Source organism: Heterocephalus glaber, unplaced genomic scaffold (assembly GCF_053883595.1).
Source record: "Heterocephalus glaber isolate CG9 unplaced genomic scaffold, H.glaber_assembly_v1.0 deba00001067, whole genome shotgun sequence".
In the NCBI taxonomy this organism is placed as follows: domain Eukaryota; kingdom Metazoa; phylum Chordata; class Mammalia; order Rodentia; family Bathyergidae; genus Heterocephalus; species Heterocephalus glaber.
This window is the reverse complement of record NW_028258187.1, coordinates 6626297-6645298: the sequence shown is the minus strand read 5'-3', so window position 1 is coordinate 6645298 and position 19002 is coordinate 6626297. Positions and strand designations below refer to the sequence as shown.

The window sequence follows — 19002 nt, the reverse complement described above, 5'->3', positions numbered from 1 at the left end:
GTCTCTTACACATTTTTCAAACCTTGTCTCCATTTATACCTTACAGACTTTTTATAAGGATCCTATGGATTTGTTTATGTAGATAAACTATATTCAGTCCTCTCACTTTTATTAGCTAGGTACACATTAAGTGTAATTTTAAGGTGTCACTTGCCACTGAATTTGTCCTACAACATGTTAAATGTAGATCACAGTGAGAAAATTAAAGTGTGCCCTTGTAATCTGTGTTTTGTAACCCTTTTTGTCCCCTGTCTGTGCCCCCAGTCTGTGCAGATAATAATCACGTCCGCACGTGGACAGTCACGCGGTTCCGGGGCATGATCTCCACTCAGCCCGGCTCTACTCCATTAGCGTCCTTCAAGATTCTGTCTTTGGAAGAGACGGAGAGCCACGGGAGCTACTCCTCTGGAAACGACATAGGTGGGTGAGGGCGTTGGAGAGGTCTCGGATCGCATGTGTGCGGTTCCAAACAAGTGTGTCGGTGGCCATAGAAATCTAAAAGTGAGTTTTAAATACGGGTTTTTTCATTTTCATTTTGAAACTTACTCAAGACAGAAACGTAATTGCTTCTGAATAGTTTCTGTGAATTCACAGACTTGTACTATTGGAAGCGTTTCTTATTGTTTAAAAAGTTATGTAAGCAAATTTTTCTTTTTATTAGTGTTTATTTAAATAATGTCACCTCCAAATGTGCACTTTTTATAACTAAAGCCATGGTAACTGTTCACACTGGAAACTTTTAATATGTCTTCTTTTATTACTAATAATCTACTGAAAATAAAATTGAAGCTAGAAAAGGGCTGGTGCTCTTATATAATCAGTCATTTTGGTGGCATGATAATGTCCATTAGGAAAGGATGTGGCATGTTTTCACTGATACACTGATTTCAGAAGAGGTGTATAAGGTTAGATTTATTCGTCTCTGCATGCTGTACATACAGACATGGCACTCGCTCACACATGCAGTAATCTCGGAGACAGATTATTTTCCCCAAGGGTCCATTTGGAACTAACACTGCATATGTGTATCTCAGTATTTTTATAATAGTTCTGTAGGACCTCTTGGTTAACGAATGTATCTTCCCAGTCATGCTTTATAAGCAGAAATCGTAATATTGATAGAGGAAAAGAAGGAGTGCTCAGAACTGGAACCGGCTGGGGGAGAGTTGAGAAATACTGAGTTGGGGGACATGGGTAGCTGATTCAGGCATGAAGCCTTAGATTATAGGCACATTTCATGTCAGTATCAAGATGGATTATTTTTGTTCTTTATTCTTTTGTGGTTCTGGAGGTTGAACCCAGGGCCTAACATATGCCGGGCTGGTGTTGTACCACTGAGCTGTATAATCCAGCCAAGTACCAGGTGTAAGGGAGAGGAGACCCATTTCCACAGACAGTGGATTCATCACCGTGGTTCTGGCATTGTGTATAGGGTGTTGGACAAGGACTGCCATCCACTTCCGTAGCAGAGCAAGTTGGCCCTTGGGTAATGTGTAAGGAAGGGCGTGGTGGAGCCAGACAGTGAGTTCACCAGAGTTCCGGGCCCATCTCCAGGGCCTGTGACACCTCTGCCGCACAGACTCTTGGTGTCTTAGTTTTCTCGTCCGTCAGTTGGAGATCATAGTAGTGCCTTCTTATGTGGTTACTGTGATGGCTGAAATCAGCTTATGCTTGTAAAAATACGCACATAGGAAGTATAGTGTTTGCTAACTAATAATAAAGATGCCGTTTTCTCATTTATTGTGATTCATACGCAATTGGGATATGTCTTTAGAAATTTTATTGTATATCACATATCATGACTTTTATAAACAAGTTGGTATGTTACCTAATGAGCACGATAAAAGACAGTAAAATTTGATGTTTTTAGGTTTTGCATGTAAGTGCTTTTTATATTGTACAGAATTTTTCTAAAATAGACCATTTACCTGTTTTGCTTAGGATGGTGAAGTGAAAATAGTTGAATCTTTCTTTTTCAGATTGAAAACCTTGCAAGATGTAACTCAATACAGGTTGAACATCCCTAATCCAAAAATCTGAATCCTAAATATTCCAACATCCAAAACTTTCCAGCCCCAACAAGAAAAGAGAAAAATTCTGTATGATGAAATTTTATTTTATGAACAAACTTGTTAAGAATATTGGTAAACTGACTTCCAGTGTGTGCACAGAAGGTGCAGGTGCACACAGATTCTGCATTTCACTTGGGTCCCATCTCCAAGGTGCCGGCCTCATTACGCAGATTGCCACACCAACCCCACTTCAGGACACTCCTAGTCCCAGGCATGGTGGCTAAGGGACATTCAATCGTAGGAAATTTTGTATTGTACTTCTTTGGATATTGGTTAATATTTTTCTATGTTGGTTTACTGACTACCCTATATGAAGTTATTTTCTTTTAATCTTCATCTTCATAAAAAGAAAGATTGAGGGAACAAATGTGGTTAATGAGGGCTTCTGATTAATTCTAATTAATGAAGTTGCACTGTCTATTTGCAGTGTAATTTAAATTGCTGTTGGCTTTCAAAAGTGAATCCATGAAGTGATTTAATTTATTCCTCCCATTTTTGGTGCTAGAGCTCAAACCTAAGGCTTCAATCGTGCCGCATCTATGCTCTGCAGTTGGCCTACACCTTGAGCCCCCCTCTTAAGTAACAAGAATGTTAAGCACACCCTCAAAGACAGTGAATATATTACCAGGTTTCTGCCGTCAGCTTCCACAGCCTTAGTGTGTAAATTTAATTTTGAAACACTTTATTTCTTTACATTTTTTTAATGTAAAGAAGGAAGTGGAAGTGCTTCTAACATTGCATGTTGCATCTGATTTTGACTTGGAGTTAGTTCACTGAAACATTGACAGATGTGAAAAAAAATTTTTGCAGAAGTATTAATGTTACTCTTATAAAATGAAACAAATTAAATTATAATTAACTTATTTGGATATTTTTTCCTTTCTGACCAAGGGCCCTTTGGAGAGCGAGATGACCAGCAGGTGTTTATTCAGAAAGTTGTTCCCATCACCAACAAATTATTCGTGCGACTCTCGTCCACTGGGAAGAGGTGATGCCATACTGTAATGATGATTATGTTCAGAACTTGCTTTGTCTCACAAAACCTGCACCACAGTTTGTATGCCAAAATTAAGACAGCATTCGCCCTTATTCTCTAGAAGGAGACATTTCTCCTGGTGCCTGTGCTAGTTAGGGACAGCCAGTGTCACAGCAGAGCGGGGGTGCACTGACCTGCTTCTGCACCAACTAACCATTTATCAGTTTTCTCGTAAAACATTCAGTTCCTTCCTGGGAGGAGCCTAGAATTTAAGTATCTTTAGCCCCATCACATACAAATCTGTGTACATTATGTATATCTCAAATAAAATATACTATAGATTTTCCTACCTTCGGCATCCCTTTTAATAGAAACAATGAACAGTTTAAATCTTGCTCATTAACAATTACAGTTCACAGGCCGGGGATTTACCTCAGTGGTTTCGCCACCTGCTGCACAAGTGCAAGGACCCAAGTTCGATCCCCGGTACCAAAAACAAAAACAATTACAGTTCGCATAATCTTGACACAGCTTACAACTCATTACCCAGGTTTCATTTCATAGTTTTGCCATTTTTCCCCTTCTGCCTGCTTTAATACTGAAGGAAGTTGTCTTTTTCCATGAGACTTCCCATCAAAGTTTATTGCATGTATTCATTAGCAACTCAGTACGTTAATTGCAGAAAATGAGTTTTATGTACCTAAACCATCTTCTTGGTAGTTTGCTTGCTTGCTTTATTTATTTATTTATCTATTTATCTATTTATCTATCTATCTATTTATTTATTTATTTATGTTGGAAGAAAATGTAGGAACCTATAATATAGTTAGAGACCAAATTGTTACCTCACAAATGTTATAAAGCACTGTGATTTAGTGTTTGGTGTCTGTTCAGCAAAGAAGCTGCTAAGAGTTTACTAAAATTGGTATTATAACATCCTCTAATGATGTAGGATCTCACATCCGAGTGCAATTTTAATATTCCCTTCTGTCATTTCAGAGAGTAGCAGTATGTTGTAATCAACTGGTTTCTGCAGGATGAAACCAGTGTTATCATTTTTAAGTTTCTGATTCCTGAGGGAAAACTATAGTTATAAAAATAAATAGAAGTTGCTTTGTAGAAGTGAATGTAAAATCAGTCTTTATGAAGCTATTGTGAACCAGAGCTTAGTGTTTAGGCAGTTCAGGCTCTTAACAGAGAGAAGTGAAATGAAAGGATTTCATTGTAGGGAAGCGGGGAGAAAATCTATAGAAAAATTGGAAGGAGTAATGCGTAGGTGTCAAAGAGGGGAAAGAGCAAAAGCAACATATAAATGTTGGTTTATCTCAAACTTAAACCAAGACTGTTTTAATTGTTAATAAATTTACAAATATTAATCAGCAATAAATGTTATTCAGTACATGTCACAATGAGAAAAGTTATGGTCATCTTGATAAACAGAAGAAGCACTTGACAAGCTACACTCATTTGTGATTTTTAGAAATCCTAGCAAATAAGAAGAGAAGTCTTCAGTCTGGTAATCTAGAAAAGCAACTGTTGCAAGCCTCTTATCCGGGTGAGATACTGAAAGCCTTGCCCTTGCCATCAGGAGCAGGAGCAGCGTGGCCTGGGTGTATCACCCCATCCCACTAGGCATCAGCTGAGCTTTGTTCTCATCCTACGTACCAGCAGGATGCCCCTCCTCCTTATGTAGACTGTAGCTCCTCCTCTTCGTCAAATCCTACCTGAGAGCGATTTTTCTTCCTTTTTGAAAAACCAGCTCCCTCAACTTTGTTTTGAAGCAGGCTGAGGTAAATGATTCATTGACTTATAATTCAGCTAACCTGTATATGACTTGGGAAAATGATTGGTGTACATTATCCCTGGTTTCTTCAATTGTAGGGTAGATGATAATTGTTGTAAGTGGTCAGGGTGGCACATATTTGTAATTCCAGCTACTCTGGAGGCTGAGGCAGGGAGATTGCAAGTTTGGTACTAGGCTGGGCATCTTGGCGAGATCTGTCTCAAAATAAAGGTTTAAAAGGGACGGGGCTGGGTGGGTCAGTGTTTGTCTAGTGTGTGTGAGACCCTGAGTTCAGGACCCGGTACCAAAAAAAATTTTTGTTCTGCTCACGACTTTTTAGAAGTCTGTTTTGAAAATCAGCAAAGTAGCTATAAAAGTGCTTCGATAAAGTTAGGAGTATTATCCTAATAGAGGATACAGTGTAGGCCATCTCCCGAGGGCCATGCTTTTTCCCATTTCATATTTTTTATTTGCACATAAGTTTTTCTAAAGGACTTTTTCAGGCTGTCTTCTAGCCTAATTTCTGTTTATTCTGTGTTTTTCTTCCTGCCTTTCTTCACGGCCGCCCCTTCTAAAGAACTCATTCTCATCCAGGCTCTCCTGCTTGTCTAACTTACAATGTTTGCTTTATTTCAGTTAGTTAATGCATCGTTATAGAAGAACCTTTGCTCTGGATTGAAAATAACTTTGAATTTTGTTCCTACTGCCCTTGCTTGGGCTCCTTGCTTGGGTTGTGTGTCGGGCTGTAACTGGGTAGGGCGTTCGCGGGAAGACAGTGTCCGCCTCCCGCAGTGACGCCGGCCGCTTCCTGTTGCAGGATCTGTGAGATCCAGGCTGTGGACTGCACCACCATATCCTCCTTCACCGTGCGCGAGTGCGAGGGCTCCAGCCGGATGGGCTCTCGGCCGCGGCGCTACCTGTTCACGGGCCACACCAACGGCAGCATCCAGATGTGGGACCTGACCACGGCCATGGACATGGTCAGCAAGAGCGAGGACAGGGGTGCGGGCGGACCGAGCGAGGAGGAGCTGCTCAGGCTGCTGGATCAGTGCGACCTGAGCACGTCACGCGGCGCCACGCCGAACCTCAGCCCCGCCACCTCGGTGCTTCAGCACAGCCGCCTGCGGGCGTCCAGTTCCAGGTAGGCTGCCGGTGGCTCAGGGAGAATCGCCACGGCTGTCGGAAAGTTAGGTTTTCCCGAGTGCGCTTGTAATCCACACTTCATGTAGATACGTCAGTTTCTCTCCTCGCTGCATATCAGTTTCTTTGCACAGAAAGCATTTTTGGCCTTTTTCTCGTGGCGCAAGGGTGCCGGGATTGAAGCCAAGGCTTCACATGTACGTGTGCAGTGCGTGCCCTGCCACTGAGCTCCATCCCAAACCCCAGCTCTGCCCTTAACTTACTTGGTGAATTACTGCTAATCTGAATACCTAGTATGTGACAGAATTCACTGAGAAAATCAGGACAGTCATGCCACGCCGGTGCACGTGGAATCTGTGGCCTCAGGGACAGTTTTAATCAGAGTGACCATGTTGCTGTGTCTCATACAGGTGAGCGTTCTGAACTTCAGCACACTGAGACAATGTGCTTTTTTACGATACTGACAGAAAATTTCAAAGTATGAAGAAACAAATCGGAATTACACTGGCTCCTTACTGAGTTGAAAGGGTGTTTTTGCATCTTTCTCAGCTACTCTGAAACTTAGATTGAATATGGATGTGTGTATGGTACTATATGCATTGATAACTACGTATATGCATAATATAGACTACTTGATAAGTACATTTTTGCACAGGGAACTATAAATATACTTTATATAATGTGTTTTTATTGATAGTTTAATTAATCAGATATACTCCTGAGAAACCACAGGGTAAAATCTGAACTGTGATTTTTAAAAACTATTTCAGCCTTCAGCTTCAGTACCACGAGACCATCCACGAAGCAGCAACTTACGGGTCCATGCGGCCTTACAGAGAGAGTCCTTTGTTAGCAAGGGCACGGAGGACTGAGAGCTTTCACAGTTACAGGGACTTTCAGACTATGAACTTCAGCAGAAGCATAGAAAGAGCCGTCCCGGAGAATGGCAGCCCGGGCCCCACTCAGGGGGAAGCGAAGGGAGCGGCGGGAGAATGTGGCGCGTCAGAGAGGAAGTGTCCTGGGGCGGAGACCGAAGGCCCCGGAGAGCTGGCGGGCTGTCTGGAAGTGCACCCAGCAGCCGAGGGGTTTTCCGAAGCCAAGAAACGGCCCTCAGAAGATGGAGACGAAAGTAAGGCAGACTCGAAGAAGAAAGGCGGGCTTGAGGGGGGAGGCGTCCTTGGCAGGAGGAAAGCCCCGCCTCTGGCCTCCGCGCCCAGCGCCTCTGACTGCAGCGCCGACCCCCCCGGGGCTGCCTCCCTGTCCCCCACGAAGGCCACGCCGTCTCCGTCTCCTCGGCGTAAAAAGAGCGATTCTTCGGGGCAGGAGCACAGCTTGTGAAAACTCACCAGCGTGAGTGGGAGTTCATTACATTTAGATGAAAATAAGCTTTTCCTGGACTTCAGCATATTTGTTTTTACACTAAGACTGAGAGATCAAATCGGACTTCAGTTAATCCCTTTTTAACAGAATTGCCTGGTAAAAGGAGCTACGGTAATCGTATGTCTCTCGGCGTTTCGGAAATGTCTTAGCTTCACAAGCGCGTTTAACAGGTCGCCTTGTAAAGCGGAGCTCATTCTCACGTTGGCTCCTGTCGTCGGCTGCGCTCCGGGCTGGGTCTCGGGCGGTGCCTCGTCACGGGCCTTCGGGGGACCCACAGCCTGCCCTCTGTCTCGGTCGCGCCAGACGCTTGTCTTGTCCCAGTGTTAGCACCGCGAATCACATGATTCTCCTCGGTCTCCCAGCCCTCGTGATGGCAGTGTGTTTACCAGATATTCGATGAGGTGCTATGTTTGTGACAGAATACCATGTAACTCAGAAAAACACTACTGGTGTTAAATGCCAGCCTCCCCTGTGTAGCAAGACTTAGGGTCGTTTTGGTTTGTGGGTCATCTTCTGATTCTCAGTGTGGGCAGTTCTTAAATCTCAGCATGCATCACCAATACTCAGTGCCAGAAGTCCATGTGAACTGTATTTCAAATTGGAGCAATTGTCTGCTTGAAGATGACATAAAGAGTAACAATCAGGGCAGCGCTTTGAGCACCCAGAAGGAAAACTCTCCCAGTTACTAATTTGCTTTGCTTTAGGAGTCACCATGTTTTTTTCAATGTTAATAATCAAGATAATTAAATGTGGCTGTCTTACTACATGTAGGGAAGTGTAGTTGTGAATTTTTGGTTAAAGGTTTTTGCTGATGTAAAAATGTTATTTTTGAATATATTTTGAATTGTAAGAGCAAAAGAAAGAATTTTTTTGTACATTTTCTCTTCATTTAATTGGAGTGAATTTCAGGTTTCAGCAAAGACAGTAAGTGTAAATTTAAACCATTAAGCATTTATTGTTGAATAATGTATATATTTTCATTCCAAGAAATATAAATGAGTGAAGTTGAAATAAATTCTTTAAAGTTTAGTATATTGCCAGTGGTTTCACAAAAAAATTCTCTTGTATTTATTTATCAGCTTAGTCAACTAAAAGTGATTAAGATGGAGCGTGTGGTCATATGAGTAGTTACTCTATTTGAAATGGACCTACATGTGTGTGTTCACACTTTCGCTTCCTATAATTAAAAAGAGAAGACTTTAATATATTGAAAGACTAAGTTACATCACCAATGAGGAAAATATTATGCAACCAAAATCTCAAAAATCACTAAGATTGTAATAATATAGTTTTTCTGTATCATAATTGTGTGAAACTTGTACTTACTGAGCATAAAAGACTACCAAAAGAAGGCAAGACCTGTTACACAGTAAAATTCCATGCACCGGTGACTGTGTTGCATTATACTACAAGTAGAATCTTGGTTATTTCTCTCACATAGGGGAGATTGAAGCTTGGTGTTACCGCATAGATTTGATTCTACTCTGGAACATGTAACCTTGTGTGCATTATTCCCACATGCCCAGTGCTTTTCCTTATACTTCCATTGTTAGGTTTGTGACTGGAAGAAAAAAGTCACAATGCATTTATATACTTTGTATGATTGATGAGAAATGAAAACAGTTGTGCTCATGACGAAAAGTTTTTCAATTTACACAAATTTCAGAGTACCATATAGCATAGCAATTGGATAAATATTTTTGTCCTCAGTTCCCGGATGAGATCACTGATACCCAGATGGGATAAACAATTTAGTCAGCCCCTGAACCAGCATTTCGAAGCCGTACCTTCCCATGTGAAAACCCTGTGGTTTTGTTCCTGATGTTTTCATCCAGGCTCATGAATGGCCCTTACCAAGGTCAGATGGAGTTGCCCAAGCCCACTCCAGTCTTGCTGAATTTGCATCTCGTGGTTGGGATTCAGATTTTGAAAGAAGTACCACAGTTGATTTTAACATACATTGATTAGAAGATATCCAGAACATCCTATTTCGTTTATCATTTATGAGTAACTCGGGATTATCAGTGTTTTTTCATAAATATATTACACTTGGTTCACATTTAAACGTTAAGCAAACCATCTTTAGGTTGATGTGCATGGTATTCACGGATTGGAAATCAACTGCTATCCATGACACAAGCTCTTTACTACTGAATTATTTCATATGGCCTTTACAGGTTGTTGAATTATTTTTATGTGGACGCTAACATGAGTTTAACATTCATGTGAGGTTCTCTGTTTAGTGGAAATTACAGTACATCTACAAAGGTGCAGTTCTTAGGAGACCTTATAAAAACATGACTGTGTACTCTATTGGCAGACAGTTAACAACACATGGTGGTTTTTAGATTAAGCAGAGAATGTGGCCTATACAGATGATATGAGGAGTCAGGAGATTTAGGACGGATTTAAGAGTTCCTTGAGAACTGCTTATCATTTGCTCTGTAAGGGACAGATGGAGGCCAGGACACAGTGCCTGTGCCCAGCATGTTGCCCCTGGGCACAAACTTTTGGAGGACACTAGGAATGCCGGGAAGTTCCAGAGTGTGCAGAGGCCTTGCCCGACCCCAGACCAACTGGATCAGAATCTCGGGGATGGGTCTACATATTTTGTGTAACAGGCTCTGTACACAGTACCAATTAGAGTAGTAGGACAAATTCCTAGGGTTCCTCAGAATGAATTTCGAGTAAGATTAGCTAGCTGTGTTGCAGAGGGCAGTGTTCTGGGCAGAAGCCATGCAGGTTGCCCTGAGCTGTGGGGTCAAAATGTGATTCAGGCAACTAAATTCCTAACAGTGTCTAGTTAGGTCATGCAGTGGAGAATGATTTAAGGTAAAATCCCCTGCAGTTCTCTAATCTTTGTAATAAAGTTTTATAACTATGCTTTTAAAAATACACCATGATAAACTGATTTTTCAGGAATGACGTTGAGCTCTTATCTCCTGAATCCATCTATGACTAGCAAGTCATACTGGCGGAAGTTTAGACCCTGGGGAGGACTCAGGGTTGCTGGAAAAGGCCACTTCCTGTTAGGTACCCTGGACAGTGCACGTGGGGCTGCCACTCAGCCTTGGTTAGGGCTCATTTATACAGCCAATTGACCAGTTGGCAGAAGGGAATAAAAACCAATAGACCAGCCGATCCTGTGTTTCCATTTCAGAAAGTATAAAACTTTTGGCCAGAAAACAATCTAACTTGTAGAGCTACTGCCAAACATAACGATTATTTCCAATCTCTTTGTTTATAGCAGTTTTAGCAAGGGGGCAGGACTGTTAGATGCTGGTCTGCTTTTCACACTTGGGGTTGGCAGGCTTTGGAAGTGGCCAGAGGGAGGAGCTGCTCTCCCACAGAGTTGGATGACATCTCATCACCCCAGAGTCCGAAAGCTTTGACTCAGACCATGGGGATAATTCATGGGTTTTTAGGCAGGATGAATAGTGTGGTTAGCCCTTATTTTATAAGCATTTTCCACCTCAGCTTTGCAAAAATCCTCCTGCTTCTGGACATAGATTGACAGTCTCCTCAGACAGTAGTGTGTGAGACACAAGTATTCAAAAGAATATCCAGCAGTCGTTAAAACCTTTAAGAATGAGCAAAAAGAGGTTTTCTTACATAGTTTTCCAGGAAGAATAAATATATTTCATTTTATGTTGATGACAGCATTTTTCCCCCTGCTGTGGGACTTTCACCAATGACTATAATCCAAATAGAGCAGCTAGCAGAAATTTCTAAACCACAGAAATTGGTGGCATATCATCCATTCCTACTAATTCTAGGACTAAAATGATTTCTCTGAAATGAGATAGAATTCCAAATAGCAGGTGTGTGTATATACATATGATAGGCAGATATGTATATATTGATAGTTTTCACCTTACATGTAGATGTGTTAACAGTTTCAAAACTGGAAGAAGCATAATTTTTCTTTTTGAATTCCATGAAGGCTAATTAAATATAGCAAGTAGTACAGTAATTTCTGTTTCAAATGTGCTAAGTTGAAGATGTCATATTTTCTGATATTTGGTGAAATGACAGAATTTAATGAAAATGCTGATTGAAGTTTCAAAACTTCTAAAATGTATGAAAAACATTGGTTCAAGTTTTTCTCTATAAAATGTATAAATTAGTGGTTTACTCATGAGATTTCTGAACAACCCATAATTGCAGGAACTGAAATATTTCTGGTGAAGTTATGTGGTGCTCTGTCAGAAGGCTACCACTAAAAATGTAATTAAAACAGAACTTTTAGCCCCGTGCATAGCCACAGTGCAGTGTTTGTTTTTCTCTGCTTCAGCCTGGCCTGAAGCTGGGATTTCATTTCACAGCTGTGATCATTGCAGTCACTGTTTCTTATAGGATTATGTCAACCCTGTCAGAAATAGCAGTTGGAAAGGGGCAGCAGCAATATCTCAGGAGAGTCACGTAGTTTTGAAGGTGGTAACTTCCCTTTGTAACAACTGTGGGCCATTGTGAACTTGCCACTGATTTTTCATTTAACCAATGCCTCGCTGTGTGAGCCAGGTGAAAATGACATGCTTCATCTTCCACAAAATAAACAGCAAAGTGAGTGTTTCCATATGGATGTGATCTCTCCTTTCAGACAACTGGAAAAATAACACTTCTAGGTCTCTAAAGAGGAACGATTTTAAAAACAGTTCTCACGTCTGAAATGTGAGGGATTAACAGTGGTGTTCAGCATTAATGATGCGTCCGTGGGTGGTCACCCAGGGCTCACGGAGTGCAGAGCTGCGTCCTGAGCTTACAGCACACACTTCCCGTCCATTACAGGTGGGTGTCAGTGAACGTGGTGTGTTCCTTGCTCACTGAGCTGAAACCCTTGATCACATTCATCAGGTCCTCTTCGTCCACATACTGAAAAACAAGCCAGGTCCTGTTGGTTACAATCTTGGTTCTCAATTGACAACTATCAATTTACTATAGAAAGTACTCAGTACACACTTACCAAAGACTTGGTTCCCTGGGTCCAATGCTAAGGTGTAGTTTGAGACACAGCTTTTTCCTAAAATTTACTTATTGAAAGGATTACGTCACATGCAGGCATGAACTAAGCCAAATTGTACATGATAAGTAAGCATCATTTTTCTCATCTATGAAGTGGGGAGATTAGATAAATAGATGTATAATTAAAAAGATTGAATTCACAGAATAAGAAGAGCCAAATGCAAGCCGTTGTGCTCCATTTCTTCCTACTTATACTGTGTTTTGTTTTACGGAGTAGGATCAGTAATGTTGATATTACTTTATAATGAACAGACTAATTTGTCATGTATTGAGACCTTCAGAACTCTTCCTTGAATCCCTTTGCACACTGCCCATTACTACTACTGTAAAAACCGAGCAAAGGTGGCATTATGGTACCATAATTACACAGGGAAGCTCTGTAGCCAGGTGTTTTTATGATTTCTACCTCACATGAAGATTACTTCCAAGCTGTGTGTTCCTGGGTAAGTCCCTAATCTCCCTTAGCCTCAATTCCTTCCATAAACATGAGAATAACAGCAGTGAGTGACCTTCTAGAGTTTATGAAGATTAAGTGAAATAATTCATCTAAGCCTTCAGAGTATTAGATTGAGCATGTCAAACCCGCCATTTTGCATGTTAAACATAATCCATTAATAATTATTCATGTCAATTTAATATAATTATCCCTGCCATTTAAAAACTTGAGATGTGAAATGGAATAATGGAATTGAATAGCAAAATAACAAAAAATGGGATCAACTCTTCAGTGGAAGAAAAGTGAGAACTTGGGAGAGAAAGGCGAAGAGCCTGTGAGCAGATGCAGAGAGTTGAGAGAAATGGAGATGGTAATTCTGCCACAGAAGGACAACCATGAGGGGCCAGTTCCTAGTTGGCTCTTTATTATCTAACTACACCAATGGTATGACAACCCAGCAGACTTCCAGGCAGGTCCTATAATGGAACGTGAGGGTTGGTGAGCCAGTGCTAGGATCTTAGTCATCACGGCCCCACCCAGGCTTGTAAGGAATACTAGACAATGGAAGGCTGCCTTTATAAGAGGCGATGATTTGTACCACTGGATGAACTCAGGAAAGATGAAGTTCACCTTGGAGATGAAAGGAAGAGGTCATGAGCCATGAAATCAGGAGGCTCATGGCAGAAGATGGGAAAAGAAGGAACAGCAACTCTGCCTACCCAGATTCCAGCCAGTGAAACACATTTTGAACTGCTGCCTTTCAGATGGTGAAATAATACATCTGTGTTGTGTTAAACCACAGATTATGTGGTAGTTTGTTACAGCACCAATAGGAAACTGAGTATTTTGTTTGCCTGGTGCTGGAACTTGAACTCAGGACCTTACAGATGGTAGGTAGGCCAGTGCTCTACCACTGAGCTACCTTCCCTGCCCCACTTAAATATTGAACAGAAGAGGCTGCTGATAGCAGATTTGGGGCTAAAACTGCCAATATCATCAGGATTTACTCCCATTCTGATTTGTCTTTTATTTATTAAGTTTCCATAGTGAAAACATGCAATACTTGTCTTTCTGTGTCTGGCTTATTTGGCTTAACATAATATCCTACAGTTAAAACCATTTTTGGTGCATATGATAGGATTTCATTCTTTATGGTAAATAATCCTCCATGGTGTATCTATTCCACATTTTATTAATCCATTTATCAATTGGCAGCCATCTAGGCTGATTCTATGTCTTAGCTCTTGTGATCAGTGCTGCATTACACAGAAATATACAAATATCTTTTCAGTACACTAACTTTATCACCCAGGAATGGGATAGCTGGATCATAAATACTTATATTTGTAGTTTTTAGGAAATTATATATTGTTTTCCATAGTGATTATACTGATACTTCCACCACCAGTGTATAAGGATTCCTTTTCCTCCAATCCTTACCAGCATTTGTTGTTTACATAACACCCATTCTAACTAGGTTAGATGTATCTCATTGTGGTTGTGATTTGCATTTCCCTTATAGGTAAGGATATTAAACGTTTTATATGTTTATTGGCCATTAGGATTTCTCCTTCTGAGAAGTGTCTTCAGATCATTTGCCCATTTTTATTTTTTTTTAATTTTATTTTTTTGTACTGGGGATCGAACTCGGGTCCTTCTGCTTGCGAGGCAGGTGGTGGAACTACTGAGCTAAATCCCTGGCCCATTTGCCCATTTTTAAATGGATTACCTAATTTCTAGTTTCTTCCCCTTGTGGTCAGAAAAGATAAATGATATGACTTCAATTTTTCTGAATTAGTTAAGACTTCTTTTGTGACATTATTATAGATAGCTGAGGTAGGTAGAAATATTATAGGCAGTCAGATAGGGCTAGAGAGAGTCAGGACAAAGGTGAGTCACATCACAACTGTGGCTGGAGACACATCTGTTGAAGGTCAGGCCTCAAGATAAAGATGAGATGACCAGACCTGTATACTTCCTCAAAGGACAAACACTGGGCCTAATGAAGTCTAGACAGACGTCAGCCACCCTGGTGGTGACCAGAGACCTCTGGACCCACCACTTCCTAGGAGAATCTCTGTTCTTTCCATCCACACTTGTTATGTGACTTGTTTCCCAGTTGGACCACGATTACCGAAGTGACTATACTTGTGACCTTATTAGTTGATAATGGTTGTAGCCCAAATTGTACCTATGTGGGTTTCACTCTATAAAGCTCCTCTGTAAAGTGGGGTCCCTGAGCTACCCATTCAGGACCTCTCCTGCCTCTCAGGAGATATCCTATCAAATACCTTCCTATTTTTAAGTTCCATTGTTCCTAGAATTCATTCTTTGATTTTTAGAGAACAAGAGCTTGGCATATCAGACATCTAACAGGTTGGGAGATATAATATTTTATATTTCCTCTCCAGTGTTATTTCCTGTATCAGCCTCATATATGGTCTATGTTAGAGAAAGTTCCATGCACTGATAAAAAGATTGTGCATTCTTCAGCTGTTAGATGACATCTTCAGTAAGATGTTAAGACCATTTGGCCTACAGTGTAGTTTAATTCTAATGTTTATTTGATATTTTATCTGGTTCACCTACCCATTTGTTGAGAGTGGAGTACCAAACTCTGCAACTGTTATTATATTGGAGGCTCTCTCTTCCTTTAATCTAACACTGTTTTCTAAAATGGGTGTTCCATTACTAACTGTAAACTGCATATAAATTTATAATCATGAATTGATTTGATCCCTCTATCAATGTATAGTGATCTTTTCTGTTTCTTCTTCTTTTTTTGTCTTAAAGTCTGTTGCATGGATTTTATCTAGATACCCCTCAAAGCCTCATGTGTTTATAGATGGGGCTTTTGGGAAGTGGCTGGATCATGGGTGTGATAACTGGATCAGCCCACTGATTGGGTTATCATAGTTCTAGGTGTGGCTAAATGGATTTATTGAAGAGAGATGACTCACTCTGGGTGTGGGTGGCACCAACCAATGGGCTTGTAGCCTAGATGGAATATAAAGAAAAGGGAGTCTTGCTGCCACCTGCTTTCTGCCTGCCATGCCATGGACTGTTTCTCCTCTGCCATGCTACCCTGCCTTGGAGCAAGTCGGCTATGAACTGAAACCTCTACAAACTGAAAGCTACAATAAATCTTCCTTGTTTAACTTTGGATGTTGGGTGTTTTGGCCCAAGTAAATAAAACAGTCTGTTTTGTTAGATGTAAGCATAGCTATTCCTACTTGTTTTAGAATTCCATGTGCTTGAAACACCATTTTCTATCCTTTCACTTTTAGCCTCTGTGTCCTTACTGGTGATTTGAATCTTTGGAGGCAGCACATTGTTGGGTTTTGTTTTTAAATTCACTCCGCCAGAATCTTTTAACTATAGAATTAACACTATTTGTCTTCAGAGTTATTTATGAAAGGTACAGACTTTTCCTGCTTTTTGTTGATTTTTTTCTGGCTATTTTGAATATTCTTTGATTCTTCCACTTTTATCACCTTTGTGGTTTGATGACCTAGTGTATTGATAATGTTTGATTCTTCTCTTTCCCATTTGTGTATCTACTCTTCTAGTGGGATTTTATTTCTACATGCTATCATGATAGTAGTTATCTTTCTTCCACGTCTGGATGTAGAACTCCCTTGTGTATCTTTGGTAATCCTGGTCTCAGGGTAGTGAATTTCCTTAGTTTTTGCTTATATTGGGAGGTCTTTATTTCTCAAGATTGCTACTTGCTGACTATAGTAATCTTGGTTGGCAGTTATTTTCTTTTGGGTCTTGAAATACATCATTCTGTGCCCTCCTGTGGCTGTAGGGTTTCTGCTCTTAGTCAAGGGCTTACCCCCCCCCCCATTAACTTTATTGGTACATTTTAGGTATAAAATACAGTTACATTCATCTTTGGGATCTTGTACCATTACATGAGTATCTTGGTTCTTATTTTTTTCCCTTCCCTTGCCCTCCCTTCACCCCTTCCACCCTTTCCCATTTACAAAGACTCTGTTTCCATTTTTTTCCTTTTCTCCTATTTTTTCTTTTCCCTTTTTTCCTTTCCCCTACCCCTCCCAATTCCCCTGCTCTTTTAGACCTTTTCTTCCTGTTACACAATATCAGTTATACATTTTTTAAATTACAATATTAAGATCTAGGAGACATTACCACAGATTTTACAGAATTTAAAAGGATATAGAAAGCATGTTACAAAAATCTTTTTTGAAATAAATTTGACAACTTCTAAGAAGTACCTTGGAAGACAAATTAATATATGTGCTGCCGAAGCAAGCACTTGGAAGACAAATTAATGAAACTAACTCTGGAGGAAATATAAAATTTGAATAGCACCTATTAAAGAAAGCATATTCCTAGCTTGAAGACCTACCTATATGAAAACAGCAGGCTCATAAACATTTTAACTGATAAATTATATCAAACAATTAAAGCAGAAAAAAAAGGAACACTTCTCCTCTCATTTTAGGAACTCAACATTGTGCTAATCCTAAAACGGGATAAATATAATAAAAGAAAAAAGTATGAACATAGATAGAAATTTGTTTAACAAAACAAACTATTAGAAGTCAGATCTGGCAGGATGTAGAAAGTGGTTTTGTTATAGGGATGGCAGTGTTGGTTCAGCATTGGAAGATCCACCCCCAAAAGTCAGAGGAAAACAAAAAGCCATATGATCCTGTCACTAGTTGCTGAGAAAGTATTGGACTAAATTCTACAGCTGTTCATGGTGAAAGCTATCAGGAGACTAGAAGTAGAACAGAACCTTCTCAACAGATTAAAGACATGTACTCCATACTTCCAGCAAGAATGCCTTATATGAATGGAGAAGATACAATGCTTTCTCCTTAAGGTGGGGAACAAGGGCAGATATGCTTACTCTTTATCTGTCCATTAAACTTTGAAACCTAGGCCCCAACAAAATAGTCTGGCAATAAAATGACACAATTAGGATAGGATTGGCAAGGTAGAAGCAAATCTTTTATGTAGATGAAATGATCATCTACAGAGAAAATACTAAGAAATCTCTAGGAGCCCCTAGAACTTGTATTTGAATTTATCAGGATTAGAAAACACAAGGTATATATAAAAATTCAGGTCTATGTATACTTGCTATAAATGAAGAATTGGATATTGAAATTTAAAAGTTATGTAGGAGTACAAAGGACCTAGAAAAGTTAAAAAAAAGTGTTGGAAGATGTTTTATACCTAATTTTAAGACTTCTTCTAAAGCTACAGTAATCAAGGCAGTGTTGGTGTAAGGAAAGACATATAGATCATTTGAAAAAAACAGAGGATCTAGAAATAGAACCACACATATATGGTCCACTGAGTTTTGAAAGATTATTTAACATTAGCATTTTATAGAATATAAACTCAATTCAAGAGCCGAGGAAGAGATAGTGTTTTCAGCAAATGGCACTAGAACACCTGGTATCCGTATATAAAAAATTAACCTCAACCCTTTTTTTCCATACATGAAAATAACTTAAAGGGATCTATGAACCTAAATAAGAAAGCCTAAAAGTATAAAACTTTAAGAAGAAATTATAAGGGAAAATATTTATGAATTCAGGGTAGCCAAGAACTACCTAGGATACAAAAGACATGATGTATAAAAGAAAAAAATGAATAAGATTCCATCAAAATTTAGAACTTTAAATGACATCATTAAAATGAAAAGTAGTCCTTAAACAGACCATATTTCCAATGCATATAACCTATGACCGGAATATATAAAGAATTCTTAGAGCTCATTAATAGATGACCCAATTAAAATGTAGATATAAGAAGATGATAAATAGCCAGTATAGCACAAGGAATGGTGTGCAACTCTAGAATCAGAAAAATACTAATCAGTACAATAATAAGATTGAATTATACACTCATTAGGGAGATGAAGTTAAAAGTTTTAAAAGCCTTGTCATGACTTTTTCTTTTTGTTGGATTCTCCCCCTTTGCATTTAATTTGTCACGGCCAATGGGTTCATTCTGCTGGGTTTCCTGGGGTTGTGATCCTCATTGTCTTTTCCTAGGGTATTGTCTAAAATTTTTTGGAGTGCTGGTTTGGTACTCATGAAATTCCTGATGTGCTCTTTATCATGAAAGTATCTTATTTCTCCATCAGTTTTGAAAGATAGTTTTGCAGGGTACATCAATCTGGGTTGGAGGCTGTTTTCCTTTAGGGCTT

At 39.8% G+C, this 19002-nt stretch overlaps 2 protein-coding genes across 4 annotated transcripts in view; one reads left to right on the top strand and one right to left on the bottom strand.

Moving 5' to 3' along the window:
- Kctd3 (potassium channel tetramerization domain containing 3) overlaps positions 1–11607 on the top strand; it is a 38384-nt gene extending 26777 nt beyond the window's left edge. For all 3 annotated transcript variants that reach the window (XM_087209872.1, XM_004867385.4, XM_087209871.1), the window contains 4 exons: positions 265–420; positions 2964–3060; positions 5649–5972; positions 6742–11607. In XM_087209872.1, coding sequence (XP_087065998.1) covers positions 265–420; positions 2964–3060; positions 5649–5972; positions 6742–7309 — 1145 coding nt within the window. In that variant the 3' untranslated portion in view covers positions 7310–11607. The remainder of the gene's footprint in view (positions 1–264; positions 421–2963; positions 3061–5648; positions 5973–6741) is intronic.
- Ush2a (usherin) overlaps positions 9530–19002 on the bottom strand; it is a 692185-nt gene continuing 682712 nt past the window's right edge. Inside the window, exon 71 of the mRNA XM_013066500.3 lies at positions 9530–12223. Coding sequence (XP_012921954.2) covers positions 12134–12223 — 90 coding nt within the window. The 3' untranslated portion in view covers positions 9530–12133. The remainder of the gene's footprint in view (positions 12224–19002) is intronic.